We start from the raw sequence: 20,666 nt of genomic DNA on the forward strand, positions 1-20,666 counted from the left end.
TCTCCTCCACTTTCACTTTCACTTCTCTGCTTTTGTTTTTGTTTTTTCCAAGTTTCAAGATTGTACAGTTGTGTGAAAAGTTATCTTATAATCACGTAATAAATCAAGGCTGGATCTCACCCAGTGTCCCTTAAAATCCTAATTCCCCATCATAGCGCATAAACATAGTTTTGAATCAAAACCTTTGGTGAAATGGGAATTTCTTGCGTGTGGAGCAGCCACTAGGAAGTGACTTCCATTTAATATGTAGAATTAATGCGTTGACATTTCAGACCCAATCATACCATTCATTAATTTCTCAGAAAATATTGTATGAACCTTAATGGCAATCCAGGCTTATTTCTAGTCTTTCAAATGTAGGCAAGCAAATGAAATTGTTTCAGAAAGTTACTTTCTTTGAGCGCACATCTCATTTGTGATTGAATCTAGTTAGGAAACGTGGGTGGTTGGCAGATTTTTGCACAACCGGAAAGTAAAAATCAGTGTGTGCCAGCATAGTAGGGAACAGCTGTGTAACGAGTCGTGATTTGTAACAGTTGTTACACAATAAAGTTAAAAAATCAGCTGTCAGAATGTGTGAACTCAGATTTTAAAACAGTCAAGGTTTCAAATCAGGGTTTCAAAGGAGAGTTTGGCTTCCAAGCAGGGTCATTATTTTTAATAGTTGTGACAAAATTAAGTTGGAAAAATTCAGCTGTCAGAATGTGTGACCTCAAGTTTGAAAACAGTCAAAGTTTCAGAGTAGGGTTTCAAACGAGAGTTTGCCCTCCCAAGCAAGGGTCACAATTTTTGAAAGTGTTCCAAAATTCAGCTGTCATAAAACGTGACCTCAGGTTTGAAAAAAAGTTTCAAAGGAGAGTTTGTCTCCCAAGAGGGTCATGGTTTTTAACAGTAGCTACATGATTGAGCTGAAATATGTAGCTGTCAGAATGTGAGACATCAGGTTTTAAAATAGTCAAGGGTTCTAAGTAGGATTTCAAAGTCAGAGTTTCCAAAAGGTTCACGATTTTTTGCAGTTGTTAAAAAAAATTGTTGAAATTTTCAGCTGTCAGAATGTGTGACAACAGGTTTTAAAACAGTCAAGGTTTAAAAGTAGGGTCTCAAAAAAGGAGTTTGGCTTCCAAGGAGGGTCCCGATATTTTGGGAATATGAAATGTTAACAGTGCAGAGCCGCTAGGAATTAATTGCCATTTAATATGTAGAATTAAAGTGTTGGCATTTCAGGCCAATCATATTAGTTATTAATGCCTCATGAAATATTATATGGACCTTAATGACAATCCAGGCTTATTTCTAGTCTTACAAATGTAGGCAAGCATGTGAAATGTTTTCAGCTGTAAATTCAAATATAAAAGAAGGTTACTTTTTAAGGGCACTATGAGCACACATCACATTTGTGATTGAAGCTAATTAGGAAACGCGGGTGGTTGGCAGATCTTTGCACTCAATGCCTGCAGCATCACAACCAGAAATTATAATCAGAATTAGGGTGGTGTGCATGGCAGCATGGCAGGGAGCAGCTGTGTAATGGTTCTTGTTGGCACGCAAGGTCAGTTAGCATTGTAAAAGCCGGGCCAATCGTCCCAGAATTAAGCAGGAAGTCAGAGAAAGGTTCACACCATAAGCCGTATTTTTCACTAAAATTAATATAAGGTGGACAGCAGCGGAAGAGGGCAGTAAAATGGAGAGGCGAGTAAACAGGGGTGCAGGAAATTAAGGCGTGAGTGACAGGCCGCAAATGGAAATAAAGAGGAACTATGACCCTGTCAAATGGATGTCGCCATCAAAAATCTTTCCACTTTCCTCCCTACCTCAATTCCACTTTCATCTGCGAGCACATTCTTCACATGAAGTGAATGAAGAGCACTTCAAAGATGAGATGAATCAGCCATTATCCCCGCTTGTATCCTCCTATCGGAGACTGTCAATAGGATGAACTGACACACTGTCCTTCAACTTATGCTGACTTTTCAACACACAATTCATGGATGTCAGTGGAAATCATTACTGAGGGGATAATTGTAATATATAATCACATTGTTGATAAGTTTTAATTATTTATTCTTTACTTTGAATTTTAAATGTGTAACTGTGTTTATATTTCATTTAAGTGTGTCTTTCACCGACAGCACCCCGAATTTTACTGACATTAAAGAAGCCAATTGCAACATGAGGTAATAAGGAATGGAACTATAACTAGTGAGTTCATTGGCTGGACAACAAACTATAAAAGTAGACAAAAATACAAGAAAATAGGGTATAGTGAGAAATAAGTATATGGTCGCTGCTATGTGAAAAACACATGTCCATTTTTGTCATTTTTTTAACATTTTTATGTTTTGGGGATGAAACTGAACGCAGACACCCCAGAAACGTAAAAATGTGTGTGTGTGTGGGGGGGGGCTAAGTGTTTTTCCACATAGCAGCAACGATAGGTGAATAAGAAAATATACAGTATATGATAGGAGTACAGACGCTCCCCAACTTACAAACGAGTTACGTTCCGAGCGATCGTTCGTAAGGTGAATTTGCTCGTAAGTTGCTTCAGTGCTATATTTTGTATTATAATTTATGTTTAAAGAGAATACGTACAGTACTGTACTACGTATGTTAGAGAGAGAGAGCGAGAGACACACACAGTATGTACATGTACGTAATAAGATAAATAAAATGAAGTTTAACTTACTTTTGGAAGATGTACTCGATGCTTAAGGATTTGATGGAGGAAGAGGAGGATTTTATATCATGAGAGGTTCTTCGTCGTCGCTTGATGGGCTTCAAAAGTTACTTCCTCCTCCGTAACTTCAATGTAGGAAGAAGTTGAGGGTCGAGGAGAAGAAGATGAGGGTTGATGAGTATCTTCCTTGGAGGATTTACTAGAAACTGGCCGAAAGAAGCGATCTAACGACGATTGCACAGTTTTCTTCTTTTTTCATCATAAATGATGCGGTAGCACTGTATGGCATCATTCAATTGATTTGCAACCTTTGTGCAACGTTCAATATTTGGGTCTTGCTGCTCGAAGAGTGCGATGGCTTTATCTATGAGCGACAGGCGTTTCTTCTTCTTCCTCCTTCTCGACACGTTGCTGAGCCTCCAATGCTGGGTGAGCTCTCACAGCGCCAAGCGTCGGTATTAGCGGCGGAAAGAAGCACTACAGTACTCGGAAAAAGGTGCGCAATAAAAAATCTAACTTACAGCATCTCTTTCCGAACATTTTTTGACATGCGCGCAGACATGTTCGTATGTACCGTTGTTCGTAACTCGAATGTTAGTAAGTAGGGGAGCGTCTGTACTGTATAACAAAAAACGGTTTGAACCGTGAAATCGTTTTTTGAATTAAAATATGCGAGTGCATTGAGATCAACTTGTTCCAATTTGAAATATATCGAGATACGTATTGAAGGAATATTTAGATTACTATATTAAGTGTAATCTTTGCGTGTCCAAATAATTGTATTCAGGATCTGATGAAGAAGTTTTCTTGCAAGAATTTATTTAGAGGCCTCTAAAGACACAGTCAGGACATCACATCAGAATGCAACGTGATGATCCCAAGTGTGTGACAATTTACAAAACATCGACTCATTTATACTCAAAAGATAAAAGGTTCCTCCTCCCGGCTCTTGATTGAACAAAGGTGTAAGATTGATGGTAAACAGACATCTTTATACAGTTCCCCTTCTTGATTGGGGGAACAGAAGTAATCAAAATCTGACCCCAGACCTTCAGTCCCTAAATGTCAAGAAACTCTGACAACATCATGCACATTGCCCCTCCAACAGCATTTGAGGGTACAAAGATCAAATAAAGTTCACAAAATCACCATCCCACTGTATTCTTTTAAACACTCATGATTATATCACATCTATATGTCTATAAGTAAATTCAAAAACAGTAAAACATCAAATTGAAAATGTTAAATGTCTTCAGTATCTAATCGTCTTTTATCAGAGAGCTATATCTTAGAAGGAAATGCCACGTTTACACTACGTCACGTTTTGGTTGTGCCAGTTGCCACACGATTGGCCTTGTTATAACTGAGCGCATTAGATCTTGCGTGGTCACATCAGCCATTGGGTCCAATAAATCAATGAACACAAGTCCATCGTTATCAGCCTGATAAATCACAAGACGAACTTTGTATTGCTTTTCCTTAAAGATTCACCGAATAGGCATGCAACACCTGTCAATAAAATGGATTACGGTTCAAGCACGCGTGCGCGTTCACATGTGCGTGTGCGACGCTGCTTGAAGGCGGAGCTGGAACCAGAACAGAACGTGGATAGCGGGCAGCTGAACAGATGGCGTTTCCCAAGTTTGCGTGAGTGTTGTCCCCTCAGGTGGCTGAGGGGAAGTGATGTGAGGTGAGATGATGATGATGCGCTGTTCTCATTATGGGATGTTCTCACACCACTCACCTCTGCCCTCATTTTCTTTTTTAATAACAAATTAAAACGCCACATCTTGCTGTTTCAAATTATATTCTAATTACATTGCCTTTTCTTCACACCTACAGCACAGGATTAAGGCAAGGACATATGACCTTTGCATTTTCTACTAATTAATGTCAAGTAGTACTTAGTAGACAACTAACTTTTTCACTAACTAAAAAATTGAACCATAAAGCTGTGATGTCAAATTGTGAGCAAAAGTCTACAATTGACCAGTGTTCCTTTTCTTCAACCAGTGCATCTTCACTTTTCATCAAATTTGGGTTTGAAGGCACCGACACCCATGTGGGCTCCATCTGTAGCCGTTAATTTGAAAAGGGATGCGCCATTATGCACAATAATCCATTGTGGTTACCTCAAGTAAATCAAGCACAACCTGCACCAAGCTGCTGCAGTACAGCCACACAAACCACAGTGCCTACATTCACAGCAAGCTAATTAGTCATAAAACTTTCTCTAATTAACTTAAGAGGACAAGGTGACAAATATTTAAAGACCTTTAAACTTGGGAATTAAGTTGCAGTGGATACCCTAAAGGGGCAACATTCAGCATATCAGCATTTTTTTCAGGGCGTTCCCTAGTTACACAGCCATTGCCGCTCTAAAGGGGAGGGGGCACAGATAGCAGCAACAATAAAACCATCACGGGTATGAGTCGTATAATTGTATGATAATGCAGACGTGTTTTTCTTCGGCACTGTTTTTCTTTCATGACATTCCGCCATCCTCTTGTGCTGTCGGAGGCAGAGCGCAAACCATTTTCAGACCTGTGTGCAAAACCCCCTCACAAGCATCGGCTGGTATCTCCGCCCCTTCGCCATCGAAGCACATTCATGAATAAATTTCGGCAGAAACTCCAAACAACATTGTAATTAAGATTAGTGAGATGTCTCAAGATGAATCATGATTCCTTTAAGTATGCATATCCAAAGTGGGCCGAAGGCTTAATGCCTCTGGGTCGGCCATGACAGGGGCAGCAATATGTTTTAATGAGTCTGAGTCCCTGGATGAGACTTTACATTTGTCATTCAGCTCCTGAAAAAAGGACACCGCGAGGCATGCTATGCGTCTTAAAAAGTACCATATAAGCTACGTTTTTAAATGAGTATGTGTTTTATGAGATGACTAGGAGGGAATGGCTTTGAAAAAATCATTATATGGCGGTAACGTTAGCAGATATGTATTTTTAATTTGTTAAATATGGCTAACTTACATTAACTGACTGGGTTGAAAGAAAAGCATAATATAGCACTATTGCATCATTTTTTCATTGGTGTTTTTAGTTCATGTAATTCCTATATTAAATTGTTGTTGTTTTTTTCACACTGGCTGTATTATGTGTATCTTATTTGCTAATAAGGAGGAAAAGTTAACCTTGGAATGCCGTGTTATCATTTAATTGCTCCGTTAAATAGGCTACATGAGATGCAACACAATGGAAGCAGCGAATAAATTACCTTTTAATTAGTCACATTGTATTCCAATTTGCCCTGCTTGTTTGTTAAAAGCATCTTTGTACATTTAGCTATCACACAATACTGAGCAAGCTCATTTGGACCATCCAAATCTAAAGGTGACAGAGCTTACCAGAGTTCTAATGATTGTCCGCAGCAGCCAATTGGAAAAAAAACAACAGGAACATTTAGTGATCTCAGTAATTTGAAATAGTCTCTATTTAGAATGCACTCTATTGTTAATAGAGTACACACTGCAGTTTATTCATTTTGCAAATTACGCTTGTAAGTGCAGCTCGAGGTTTGAACAAGCATAAGCCTTGCCACAGTATGCCCAACGACTACTTGACTGGAGCAAATTTTCTTCCACTAAAGCAGTTTAACTTGTCTCGGTGAAAGTTAGATTCTCCAGCTAGCTTAGCATAGCATAGCTTCTTCCATTAAAATTGTCTCGGTGAAAGTTAAAGCTTCTTCAAATAGCTTAGTTTAGCATAGCTTGTTGCATTCAATGTACTTCAGTGAAAGTTAAAGATTTTCCTGCTAGCCTAACTTAGCATAGCTTGTTCCATTACACTTGTCTTGGTGAAAGATAAAACTTCTTCAAATAGCTTAGCATAGCTTGTTGCATTCAATGTACTTGGGTGAAAGTAAAAGATGTTCCAGCTATCTTAGCTTAGCATAGCTTGTTCCATCAAACAAAGTTAAAGCTTTGCCAGCTACCTTATCTTAGCATAACTTGTTCTATTCAATGTATCTTGGTGAAAGTTACAGATTTTCAGAAATGTTGTTTACTTTGAAGTGAGTATATATATCAACTTTGGCAAAACTTTTATTTGTAGATGTGTGCTTATCACTGTGATTTTTAAAAATGATTTAGTTTTTCCACAAAAACTCCTACACCTCTTACAAACACACAATAAAAGCTGTTTTTGAGCTGAATAATGATGATGGTATCTTAATGATGATGTCCAAACTGGCTGTACAGCAAGAGTCAGCTGCAGGGCAAAGGCATTTCCCACCTAATGGATTTGAGTTCCCGGCGGACATCTTGAGACGTTCTTCAGAGACTACTTGATGAAAGGCGCCACACAGATTAAAGACTTTCTCCTCCAGTTCAAAGTTGGAGGATAAATGTGAAGTATTGAACCGACATTAATTTGTCCATGCATGTGCATGAGACTCTCCGACTCACTAGTTAACTTTTCCCCCAAAGCGCTGAAGTCAACCATTATGGTGCGATAAAAAGCTAGCATGCTCACCTTTTGAGACCCAGTGTGGCTCGATCAAATATTGATTACATTGATGGTTCCCGCTTGGGGCAAAGGTTCTGTAAACTTTTCTTCTCCTTCTTCTTCTTTTAAATTCTGCTTTCTAGTTAAAAGCTGTGTATTACTTCAGCCAATAGGTTATGGAATATGTATGAAGACACAACACTGCCAAGAAATATAAGTAAAAGGTCCAGTAAAAGGTCTTTTGAAGGTGTACTCTCCCAGTCTCGTTTACGTGGGGCGATTAGGCACTTCCCTTTACTCCCATACATTCATACATCATACGGATTGAGACTCGGATAGAGCAGGAAACCAAGTATGCGCAATGACTTGCATGCCAAGAGGGGTATTTGTGTGAGAGTGGACCACTGATGCCAGGCCACTGACTTCTATCTCTGGGGTTGCTGGTTGGTAATTAGTTTTGTTCTAATGGCTACCAGGCAAGGTCAAGGGATTCCTGTAAGCCCTCCTCTCTCAGTTCACCTCATGCTCGCCTCTTACTGCTAATCACTCTGACCCATCTTCTCCGAGCTGCTTCTCTTCACTCCCAACAACATCGCTCCCTCAAGAAATCACATGGCCTCGCTTCTTATTTGGCCCGACCAGACTTTGGTCCATGTTAAGCCCCGTGTAATGAATGCAGTACTTCTCGAGCTTTATCATTGTGTTTATTCTCTTCGCCTTGTTTCTCTAGTTTCCTTGTCAATGCATAATACATAATACCTCCCACACGTAATTAACACTATCCCAATTCTCCATCTGGATTAGATTTTTTTCCCACTTTATCTCACCTCCCACATTTGTCTTATACTGAACTTCTCTCCATAGTTCAGTACAATTGCAAAACTTAACAAATTTTCAATAGATTTCTTTTTTTAAGTACATACGTTATATTATTTCCACTGACCATCACAATATTTGCATTTGATAGTTGATATAATCAAATGTACAAGAAATACAAACATTCAAATAGTACTACCTCTTCACACTGGCAGTCAGCTGTAGAACAGATTTTTTTAAATTCAGCTACTGGTCTATAAATCACTGAATAGCTTGGGCCCGGTGATGCTAAGTGAACATAAACCCAATAGGTTTTAAACCCATAGATTTGAAAAACGGTTATACAGACGCTCCCCTACTTACGAACATTCGAGTTACGAACAACGGTACATACGAACATTTCTGCGCGTACAGTATGTCAAAAAATGTTCGGAAAGAAATGCTGTAAGTTAGATTTTGTATTGCGCGTAGTGCTTCTTTCCGCCGCTAATACCGACGATTGCCGCTGTGAGAGCTCATTGGAGGCTGAGCAACGTGGCGAGGAGGAGGAGGAAGAAACGCCGGTCCCCATGAAGCAGGAAATAACTTTTGAAGCCGATTCCAGCGACGACGAAGAATCTCTCATGATATAAAATCCTCCTCTTCCTCCTCCATCATCTCCTTAAGCATCGAGTACATCTTCCAAAAGTAAGTTAAACTTCATTTTATTTATCTTATTACGTACATGTACATACTGTGTGTGTGTCTCTCACTCTCTCTCTCTAACATACGTAGTACAGTACAGTACTGTACGTATTCTCTCCATTTTATTAAAAGTTTTTTTCAGTACAAACCAATGCAGGTTACTTGTACAAGCCTTAAACATACTTATATAAACCTTCAATATACTTATATAGGCTTTAAACATAAATTATAATACAAAATATAGCACTGAAGCAACTTACAAACAAATTCACCTTACGAACGATCGTCCGGAACGTAACTCGTTCGTAAGGTGGGGAGCGTCTGTATTTTATAATTCAGTACTTTTATAACACTTGTTATTTGATTATACAGTACTATGTGTTTTGTACTTTGTATGTTGCTTGTATGTCATTTTAACTTGCTCTGTTATTTTATTCTTTGGGGACTGCAGATGGCTAAATCTGGCACAGTCATCTTTTTAATGTTGCTGCACATTTTCCTTTTAATAAACTTAACTCAAACTCAGAGGTCTACAGACTCAGGTCAATTAGTAGAACCCAGAGATCAAAGCAAACATGGTGAAACAGCATAGAGCTGTTATGCTACACACTAATGGAATAAGTTTAATTTTGATAAGCAATTTTTTCTTTTTACTTTTGTGAGTTTGGTTGTGTGAAGCACACCGGGTTGCCCTGTGTATGAAATGTGCTAGATAAATAAAAAGTACCCTAGCCTTTATAGCAAATGTAAATATTATTAGAATCACACTAATGGTCGCATTTTGGACTAAATTAACAGTTTTCTATAAATGCGTATTATTATTATTATTATTATTATTAACTTTGTAGAGGTGTTACAAGCAAAAGTCAAAACAGGTTATATGAATATTTGATTGAAAAATAAATACAATAAAAAATATATACAATAAAATAAACCCATTTTTTGTATATACTTTTGAAACATATTATATATAGTGATCATATAAATATATTGAGTTTTTCTGTGTTTGGCAGAATATGCTTGCCATCTTGTCTACACTGCTTCACTCATATTGTGAAAAAAATAAACAAAAAGCGTTAAAGTCACACATACATTAAACCATCTGTGCACAAGTATACTGCAATATTCTGTGAGTGATGCATGTGATCGTGACTGCATGTATCGTAATGAATTCAAATTTCCAAACCACTTTTACTGATGGGAAATTGAGTTCCTAAACAAGGTTAAAGCTAAATGTAATCTGGACTAGCTTCTTTCAATTGTTTGCAAAGAAAAAAAAAATCCAATATAGTAGTCCAAATGAGGCAACGTCTGTGAAAATAGTACACATTGTTCAGTACAGCAAAACATAATTTACCAGAGCGTGGGACAGAAGCTTGCTATGAATATTTCCGACAAGCAGATCCATTTATCTCCGACTCAACACAAGACCGTGGTGATCTGTACGCAAGAGTGCTACATAATTAGGTGTTTATGGAAAAGCATTACAGTCGCACCACTCTCTCTTACAATTGCAAAATTTGTCCTTGTAGAGAAACATTTTCCACCCAACTAACATCACAACAGAAAACCTTGAAGACAAGACAAACACAAAGTCGCATTATCAAATTCTTAAAGTTCCATGGGAACAAAAGTTGCAATAAACAGCACAGTTAAGCAAACAATGTGACCATGTTACTACAAAAATGACTAATCAACAAGGTCCGATCGCTGATTGTCCTTAGTTGGTCAGTCCTCCACTGGACCAGAAAAATAGGTAAAAACCTGGGTGCTTCGAAGAAGGTCAGCTGATCACATAGTCTGTCCTCAAAGAACACACTTCCACAGGAGTGCACTGTACAAATCCATTTGGGAGTTATTTCAAGGTGAGTCATTTTTCGCCGCCTCACCCGTGACTTTGTACCCGAGGCTTTCGGCCGTGGACCAAATTCCACTTTAATCCCTGCTTCCCATTCTTGACCCTCTCATGACCCTTGACAATTGTTGACCCTTGCTATTGCTTACGCCGTCAGTATCTCCCCAGCCCTCAGCGCGGCTTTTAAAAAATCTTGCAAGCAGGACACTGAGGGCTTATGTGCACACAGATCATATGTCGGAGCAGGAACAAAGAAGTTGTGCTATTTTCTACCGCATGGTGAAATCACCACACTCCACATAATTCTAAACTAGTTGTTGATTCAAATACTGTTATACATTAAATGGGTCATTCCAACTCAAATTACCCATTAACTCTTTCACTCGCAGCCATTTTTACTGAAGCAACCCCCTTCGCTCCCGGCTGTTTTACTGGATTTTGCTAGAAAAACATGGAACCTACCAAAAGAAAGATTAGGGTATCTTCTTTGGTCAAGAAAAAAAGTATATTTGTATACGTTTCCGTTTTGCAGCATTTAGTATTAGACTATAGCTAAGTTTCATCTTTATTTACAAACCTGTTGAAAACACTGGCAAAAAGAGATTGTTGCAACATGGCCCTGGCTGATCTCTTATACTCTGCTCCCACTTGGTGGCCATTTTTTGTAATAACTACCATTGCTTTAAGCGACATCTTCATGTCAGAAGCTGTATCAAAGATTTCTGTATGCTCTAGCATAAAAACAAAAACGTATAAATACATTTTTGGGAATGAATGACAAAGTATTAAAAAAAAAGTATTTGTACGTTTTTTGGGTTTAAATGAGTTAAAATGGCATTTTGAAAACACTCCCCTTCCAATGTCAGTGAAATTTGGTGTTGGGGTAATTCATCGCATAGAAAGACAAAATTTCAGACTTCAGTTTGATAGGATCAACAGTTGCTGTGATATCACAATTTCAATTTTGACACTTAAATACTGTAGGCATCATCACCGAATTTCAAAATGCCTTTTGTCAACAACCACTGGTACGAATTCAAAAACCAAGGTATCTTTGGAAAGGGAAGATCATAAGGAATCCAAATCTGGCATTGGTTTAAAAAAATAAACACCTGTTGACTTGTAATTTGACCTTGAGATTCAAAGTAAGAGAAGGACACGCCCAATCTCAACAACACAAATACAAAACTTGTAGCCCTAGGTTTCAACTATGTAACATATAAAAAACAAGATTTGGATTCCTTATGATGTCCCCTTACCAGAGATACTTTGGTTTTTTAAATTGGACTAGTGGTATTTGAAATGTGACGCCAATTTTTGTAAAAATGTGAAAACATTAAATTTGCAATATGTCAGCAAATGTTGATCCAATCCAACTGAAATGTGAAATTTTGGCATTTTGCGCTATGGTATACCAACACGCAAAATGTCAGCAAAATCTGAAGTACACAGTAAATTTTGTAGAGTAAATGTGACTCTATTTAGAATGGGACCAAATAGACACAGTTTTAGAGTAATATTTACACTAATAAAATAAAGAACTGGGAAAAGTAATAAAAGTCACTCAAGGGTTGAGGAACAAACTCACGACCTTCAGCTTGGGAGACAGCCGAGCTGGAATCTGGAATAACTCTCTTCCAAGTTTAAAACTGAGTCTATTTGGTCCCACTCTAAATGGAGTCAAATTTACTCTGAATAGAGTCAAATTTATTCTTCAGAATTTACTGTGTAGGGTTTCACTCATTTGGTGAACTAAATACAAATCAACCCATTGTATAAAAGTCTTGATTAAATTTTCTGTCTATAGACTTGTATTTGCATTTTTTGTCCATTATACCTTCCCGTGTCAGCCAATTAGCGCCTTCCTTCCTTTTGTGTCTTAACCCAGCTGTCTCTTGTCGTGTCGTTATCCGTGTGCGTGTAGACTACTTGTTTTCATGTCAGTTGCGTGCTTTTTTTTCTCGTGCTTCAAGGTTTTTGTGTTATTTTTAATACATCTTGGTCTGCATCCACTTTGGATCCAGTGTCTTTCCTTAAGGGTTTTGTCAATAAAATATTTGTTTTATTCACTCTTGATTGCTCCAGTCGGCCCACGTGCCGCCGCTCGCTTATTCTGTAACCATCTTACCGACGAGCGTTCCCTGCCTGTTGCCCAAAGTCCACTGGGTTATACTCAAGCTCAACCGAGACCAGATGAGGACAAGGAGTATAGACAATGGATGCGGGGAAAAATAGAAAAGTGATTGACCACTGGTATACTTTACATTGGGGAAAAAGCCTTCCACAGCATTTTCTTTTTATGACAAACTATACTCCCGTTCTAATAAAAGTGTCACATAATAGCAGCTGTCATTGTTTATTTTACAGTTTCCTATTTTCCCACTCACACAAAAAGTCATACCGATCGCTGCCTCAGCTCAGGCATGAGACCTTTGTTCACGTCAGCCATCATTTCTACCACTACAGTACGCAGTTAGGTAGCTAGCTATGCATACAATCTTAAAATGGATGTCACAATTTACAGAAGAGATAAATGTTTTTTTATTTTTCCAAGTGCTATGTATCTTGTATTGGCGCTAGCAGTAAACGAGTGCTCAAATGTCTCTCATGTAATGTGAGCCTCTAGTGTAAGCTGCATCTAAATGGTCGACTTTTCCTGAAAAAAAAGTGGCACTGATATGTGGACCCTTAAATCAACAATACCAAGCCAGGGAGAGACGCTGCGGACGAGCCACTGCCTGTCTGTCGGCGAGCCTCAGTTAGCTCACAAGCTAGCTGGTAGCTACGTGCTGTCATATGTCGGTCATTTAGTGTGAGCCGCAGGTTGAAAAAATGTCTGCCCTGTCGAATAAACGGCTTAATTTCCCTGAAAAAGTGTCACTGATATGTGGAGTGAGTTGGTAATGATGCAGACGAGCCCACTGTCTCTGAGCCTCAGTTAGCTCACAAGCTAGCTAATGCAGCCACTGGAGGGTTTAAGCAGATGCACAGAAAGTAAGGTTGCAAAAGCACCAAAAAAATGCTAGACAAAGTTGAGCGTGAGCGGGGTGAGGTTTAGCCCATTTTTTTACATGTTCAAATGTAGCAATTAGCATTAAGAACGCTCTTCTCTGTGGTGTTTATGAGGCTTAATGTATTTTCACTTCTCAGTTCACAGTGACTCATTTGAGTAGCTACATTTTACAAATTCAATTAGGAAGTTAGGATCCTGCTGGAAATATTTCGTCTTTATGACCTGAAAAAAAAACTTATTATTACATATTTACTCACAATGTCACGCAGGACAATAGATCATTACTAATGACATTGAGAAAGAGGCAGTGTGTGAATAAATGAGACTCTGGTGTCTGGCACACCTGGTTCACTGAGCAGCTCATTTTGAAGCCCGGGATTAGGCCTAATTACCGCCATAATTAGGGAGTCGCTGAGAGCCACGCCACGCCCCGCCGCTATTGCCAACGGCGCACAGCTTCGCCAGCTCGGGCGGCGGGGAAGGGAGATCAAATGAGCTCTAATTGATGGCAGCTTAACATCATAAAAGCTGATGGCGGGAAGGCCAGTGCACAGCTGAGTCACGTCAATGCAAAAGTCAGGTGAAAAAAAAAAGAAGTGAATGCCGCTCAAGGAGAGGGACATTGTGTTTTGCGTAACGATGACAGATGCATGATTGTAGATCTTCTTAGTGCATTTCACTGGACATTCTCCAATCAGTTATGGTTAGGGGTGTTCCTTTTTTCTGGCCAATACTAGTACAAGTACTCAACTCTTGAGCAGTCACTGATACATTACCAAGTACAGATACCCTTATAGTGCGGTGGACTTGATATTAACTTGAACAAAATTTAATTAAAAAAATAATAATTATTTAAAATTTGCCCCATGCTGTGATCTCAAGCACTGTTACACTCACATTTCTACTTTTTCACTCTTAAAATGTGTCAGTTTGACCCGGAATGTTTAACTCATTTACTCCCAGTCATTTTCACTAAAGCAACCCCCTTCGCTCCCGGCTGTTTTACTGGATTTTGACTGATTTTGCAGGCCCGCAGTATAATGTGTTCTATTGCTATAAAACATGGAACCTACCAAAAGAAAGATTAGAGTCTCTTCTTTCATCAGGAAAAAATGTATATATTTCTATCTGTTTCCCTTTTGCAGCAATTAGCATTACAATATAGCAAAGTTTCATTGTTATCTGATCTTTTATACTCTGCTGCCACCTGCTAGCCGTTTTTGTAACTACCATTGCTTCAAGCATTCTTTTCAGTTCAGAGGCTGCATCAAAGCCTCCTGTACGCTCTGGCATATTTTAAAAAAAACATATAAATACGTCTTTGGGAGCATGGTAATATTTAAGATAGAATGTATTTATAAGTTTTGGGGAGCAAATGAGTTAATATTCCAAAACAAACCCAATAAATATGGTTATATCTTATTATTAGTTTCATTTTCATTGCAAATACATTTAATTTATCAATTTCTTAATCTGTTAATGAGATGCTTCATAGCAAAAAAATAACTATGTTGGGTTGATTTGACCCAGTAAATGATCAATGTTCTGAAAGCATTTTAATTGTTTTCATTACAAATATGTCAAAATGAACCATGTTAGTGCCAAGTTTGAACGATTTTTAACTTGAAAGTGAGTCATTTTGACCCACAACATAACAGGGGGTTAATTGTTTATAACAAAAGTTTTAACTTTTGTTTACCTCATCTAAAAATGACATTTTGTGTATGTAGTGTATGTGCTGGCACAGGCAAGCTCAGCAGAGCCTTACACCAAACGAACATCCTCTTGAAGGTCCCGTGTGGTGTCCTTTCTCAAAAGCCACAAAAAAAACACACACTAATTTCTTTGATTCCAAATGTCAAGTAATTATGGTAGCATGAGGCAAATTGCTGCAATGGATTTTATGGATTGAAAAATAATTAGCCGGTCCCCCTAGAGGTCTCACTTTACATGAGGAAAGGATGAAATGTGTTCTGTGCTTACTGCGATAATAATCCGAATAATTGTTAAACCCTCTGGTGGTGCCGCAGTTGGCCACCGAGGTCTGCAGGGACGGACAGATGGACTGCATGACCAACAGGCAAGGGGCCGCCAGTAATGGACCTGTCTGAGGTTGCGTTTATTGCCTCATCTTAAAGTCATAATGGCTTTCAATGGACAAGACTGCTTGGATGTCTGACAGACAGAATGTCTGGACTTCTTCTCAACTAACAGCCTCTCGAAAGAGTTCCCAGAACATTACTAGCCGTGGGACACAATAAGAGTAATGCCATCATTTATTTACAAAGCTGTATGGCTATGAATTTGAATGAATACCTGATGTACAATAAATTATATTCATACTGCAATGTTGAGTATTGTGACATGACAATAACAAAAGAGACTAAAGGATGGAAGCCGTGCAATCCCGCTCTGCACTTGCCAAACTACAATGTCAGCACAAGAAGATTCATGGTAAATGCAGATACGTTTTGATTAAATTATCTTGCTTCCTAATGGAATTTTTGAGTAAATCCATAGTGTTATGAAGTAATTGATTAAAGGGTCTAAGAAATCAATGTGTGATCTTCCAAGCAGTCAATGAGTGGTCATGTAAAATAAATGTAATTGTTCAAGGTCACAGCCACACTGCCGCACCACTTCACTTATTATATCAGTTATTTTATATATCAATTACTTGAGACGAGTTCACATAGGTAAATACAACCAATGATAAAACACCGACGGTGATATGCCACTTCTATAGAGCATGACAAATAATACAATGGAAATTAATCGAAACTATTAAAACGGATGGTTTTAACGGTTTACACACACACAGATAGATAGATAGATAGATAGATAGATAGATAGATAGATAGATAGATAGATAGATAGATAGATAGATAGATAGATAGATAGATAGATAGATAGATAGATAGATAGATAGATAGATAGATAGATAGATAGATAGATAGATACGTTCGTGCTGTCAGATTATCCTTTAACGTGACAGCGGATGGCTACATTTAAGGTAGCACAGGTTGTGTTTGAGCAATAAACATAATTACATGCATTAAAGTAAAGCATTTAATACATTTTTGCTTATCACATTTAGAATATTTGTTCATGTCAAAAATACTGGGGTCAAATTTTTTCCATTTTAAATTATGTAAGAAATTAACTGATTAGAAAAAGAGAGGGACGAGCGTGTGCAGTGGATCAAAAAAAATGTTGAAGACGTCCTCATAACATTAAAAGTCAAAAGAATTAACAAATAACCCGATGCTCTTCAAATTTGGCGGGGGGAAAAATTGATATAAAAGCCTTTTTAATTGTGATTAATCAAAATTCTAAAATGTGATTATGATTAATCGCAAATTAATCACACATTGTGCATTCAAAATGTACAGTAAAATAATTTTTTACAACTTTTTAACATTCTTGTTTAGTGTTTCCCATTTTTTTTGCACCATGGACAGGTTTCTTAATAAAATAAAAGCAAAATTTAAAAAAAAAAAAAAAGATAAAGATTCTTAAGGATTTCAGTGAAGACTTTTTTTTTTTTTTTTTACATCCCTCTTCATACACATTTACACAGAATGATGAAAGGTTACAGTAATAATGAAAACAGTAACTAGGAAATCTTCAAAAAATATCACAGGCATGCAACCTCAAATGAACAACCAGGGTCAAGGAAGTGAGCTTCCACAGCCCACAGAGAATGACACCGAGGTTAAGGACACACACAGCAGAGATCTGTTTTGGTTCTCTGAGCTATTCCCTTATTTTGCCTCCCACTTCCATTCTAAGCACCTGACCTTTTCTCCATCATTCCTCCCCTACCTCTTGACACCCCCCCCCCCTCCCTCCCTCCCTCCCTCGCAGGGAAGGAGGAAATGAGGAGGGAAGAAAAGACATAAAAGAGACACCAGGCAAGACTGCAAATAATCATGCTGGAGTAAGAAACCAGGGTTGGGTGAGTGAATGTGAAAGGCTGAGGTGGGCGGAGCAGGAGAAGTCAGGGAGAGTCAAGGTGGGAGTGAGACAAAATCGTTTCTCCTACTCTCCCTCACTTTTTTTATTCAGGTGTGTAAGAAGTGCTCAGTTGCTAGCACATTGCAAATTGGAAAAAAATGTTGAATTGATATATTTCATAATACATTTTATGATGATAAGTGCTGCGTTTCCAAGGTTCCCCCACATTCAGATTCCTTAATTGTAGTAAGACATGCAGTATCCAATTTGACCACACCAGCTAACAAATAAAACGTGCCAGACCAGTAAAATAGAGGATTCATGGTTGTCATGACAATGAGACTGATGCTATTCCTTTAATTACAAATCAGTGTAAGGGTAAAATGTTTTTAAAGCTGTCATTCTAAGGTAAGTATACTATACACAGTAAAAATTCTAATCTAAATATTTTAAATTCATCTTTTAGATTGGGGAGTTACTGTACAAATAAAAATAAACATATTTCTCTTCACTTCAAACTTTTCGAGAAATCGTCTTTGTGTTGTTTTGCCCTTCATTGTAAAATCACACTGTGATGTTGCCAGAGGAGAGAACATTGCAGGTGGCTGCCAAAACCAAGGAGGCCCATTGCTTCAATGAGGGCTTCAAAGTAAAAACTAGAGAGCAGAAATCTGGCAGCTCGGTTGCATCACGGCTAAGCTTTCGTCAGCACGCTTTGGGTTCACGCAAACGTTTTGATTTCGGGGAAAAAGGACAACAAAATCAGTCAACTAGAAATGAACGGTGATTTTTGCTTTGTAAGTCTGCATGAGTCTCTGACGTCTTTTTGTCATTAGGGGATGACTTGTAATTCTGCATGCACCTCTACGTAATGAATTTCATAGAATTTTACTGATTATTTCAACAGAAGTTTGCGAGACACTAGCATTAGTTTATTGTTTTTTTTTTTTTACTTTCTGCATCTTCGCTCTATATTCTCACACAAAGCAAATCACATGCCCTGTCGCCCAAAAACACCGCCTCGGGCTATTTGGGGCTTCTTGCACAGAAGGCCTAAACAGCTGGCAAGACAACTGTCAGCCATCCCAAAAAAGGAGCCGCTACATAATTCCCTTTCATTTTCTCATAACGTTCTTTGAGCGGAAGATGATGCGGGAAGAAACAGGTGTCACATGCATAAGCGACAGAATTTCATCTGATAAACGCATCATCTCCCCCTCTGTGACCCGAGCACTGTGTTCGAATCAACTCGCGCCACTTGTGTCAAGAGAAGACATTCCTACCCTTTTTCTCCATATCAGTCCTCCTCTCACCGTCGCCCTCGCAAGGTGTAGAACGATCAATCCTGAAAAGGAGAAGAAATTAGAATCGAGCGGGGAACCCTCTCATTCTAAATGTCCCGGAGGAGAATGTGAAGGGTAAAACTTAGTTGTGTTGTGATAGTGCGGGAGGGAGTTCACAATCGATGCGCAAATACAACTCATTTCAAGTACAGTACGAGATTAATTAACAAACGAATGTGTTTGTCTTTAACTTGGCAAGAGGGCGAGAGGGCGTGTTGGCTGCGATGTGCAGGAAAATTGATCCAAAGTGGACAAGAAGACAGCAAAAAAAGATATTGAGACGCATTCAACTGGGGCCCTGCGCCTTGGTGGAGTTTTCTTTCTTTTGGGATTTTTTTTTAGACTTTTCACAGGAAGAATTGGGCTTAAGGGTCATTGGCATCATTGTGGGATGGAACGCAGCCGACTCCGAGCCAATCGAAGCGTCTCCCCTTCTTTTCCCATTAAAATCAGGAAGGGTGGAAGAACACATGGTTGACACTGCGGAAACAAAAATTTACTTACTTACTTAGATGAGATTTGTGAGTGCAAAGTGCGTTTATGCAGATAAACTGCGAGATCTCCCCTTACGGATGAATCCACACACGTTTGTGGAACGCCACGTGTGTCTGCCTGCGCCTTGATCAAATCCAACAAAACCACATCACACCGCCGGCGCCACCATTTAGACCAGGCTTCCCCAATCCCGCAGGTTTAAGATTGCTCTGTTCTCCAACACACCTGATTCTAAAGATCGTTATTATCAGGCTTCTGCAAAGTTTACTGATGAGCTGATTATTTGAATCAGGTGTGTTGGAGGACGGAAACATCCAAAACCTGCAGGACTCCGGCCTTCAAGGACCAGGAGTGCACAAAAAAGAGAATTGTTGAACCAATTTAAGATTACAAATTGAATTGTTGATCAACTTTTAAAAAATTATTTCAATCGGTAACACATGATTGAATTAAGTTAGTCCAAAGTGAATATATTAAGTTTAATGACTTGTGAGTTCAATAAATTGAATACTTTGGATTGGAGTCACTTTGGATTAACTTAATTTAACTAATTTGCCTCCAAAAACATATGAATGCGTTCTATTTTAAATATTATCATGCTCCCAAAGACATATTTATACGTTTTTTATACTGGAGCATACAGAAGGCTTTAATGCAGACCTGTAGAGAATGCTTAGAATGATAGTTATTACAAAAACAGCCAGCAAGTGGGAGCAGAGTATAAGAGATCAACCAGGGCCATGTTGCAGCAAGCTCATTTTGCCAGTGTTTTCAACAGGTTTGTGAATAATGATGAAAATGAGCTATATTCTAATGCTAATTGCTATAAATATACTTTTTTCTTGATGAAAGAAGAGACTAATCTTTCTTTTGGTAGGTTCCATGTTTTTATAGCAATAACACAATATTCTATGGGCCTTCCAAAATCTGTCAAAATCCAGTGAAACAGTCTGGAGCGAAAGAGGTTGCTTCAGTGAAAATGGCTGGGAGTGAATGAGTTTTAAAAAGTACTTTCATAGTGGAAGTAAGATAATTCTAATAACAAGCAAGTAATATTTGAATTGGAGTATTTCATAGTGCTTCTGCATACAACAGAGGAGAACTTGAAGCTATAAAAGGCACTGTGATAATCTAGAAGGTTTTGATAGATGGCCAAACGTTAACAATGACGACTCTCAGAGGATTTAGTATGAGCATATGCATAAATAAATGGAGATAACTAAAAACTTCAGTATGGGAGATTCAAAAAGATAGTGGAAGCCCTTTGGAGTGGATTTCCACCCTGCAATTTACAACCTTTTAACATTCACTGATAGCGGGTGTCAGAATAGCAGAACTGCGAGCCTGTTTTGAATTATTGACT

General features: G+C 38.4%; 1 protein-coding gene across 2 annotated transcripts in view; it reads right to left on the minus strand.

The window, feature by feature from the left end:
- Positions 1-20,666, minus strand: part of epha10 (EPH receptor A10) — a 437,494-nt gene that overhangs the window by 330,327 nt on the left and 86,501 nt on the right. For both annotated transcript variants that reach the window (XM_077548084.1, XM_077548081.1), the window contains exon 5: positions 18,749-18,810. In XM_077548084.1, coding sequence (XP_077404210.1) covers positions 18,749-18,810 — 62 coding nt within the window. The remainder of the gene's footprint in view (positions 1-18,748; positions 18,811-20,666) is intronic.

This window comes from Vanacampus margaritifer, chromosome 17 (genome assembly GCF_051991255.1).
Source record: "Vanacampus margaritifer isolate UIUO_Vmar chromosome 17, RoL_Vmar_1.0, whole genome shotgun sequence".
NCBI classification, from domain to species: Eukaryota; Metazoa; Chordata; class Actinopteri; order Syngnathiformes; family Syngnathidae; genus Vanacampus; species Vanacampus margaritifer.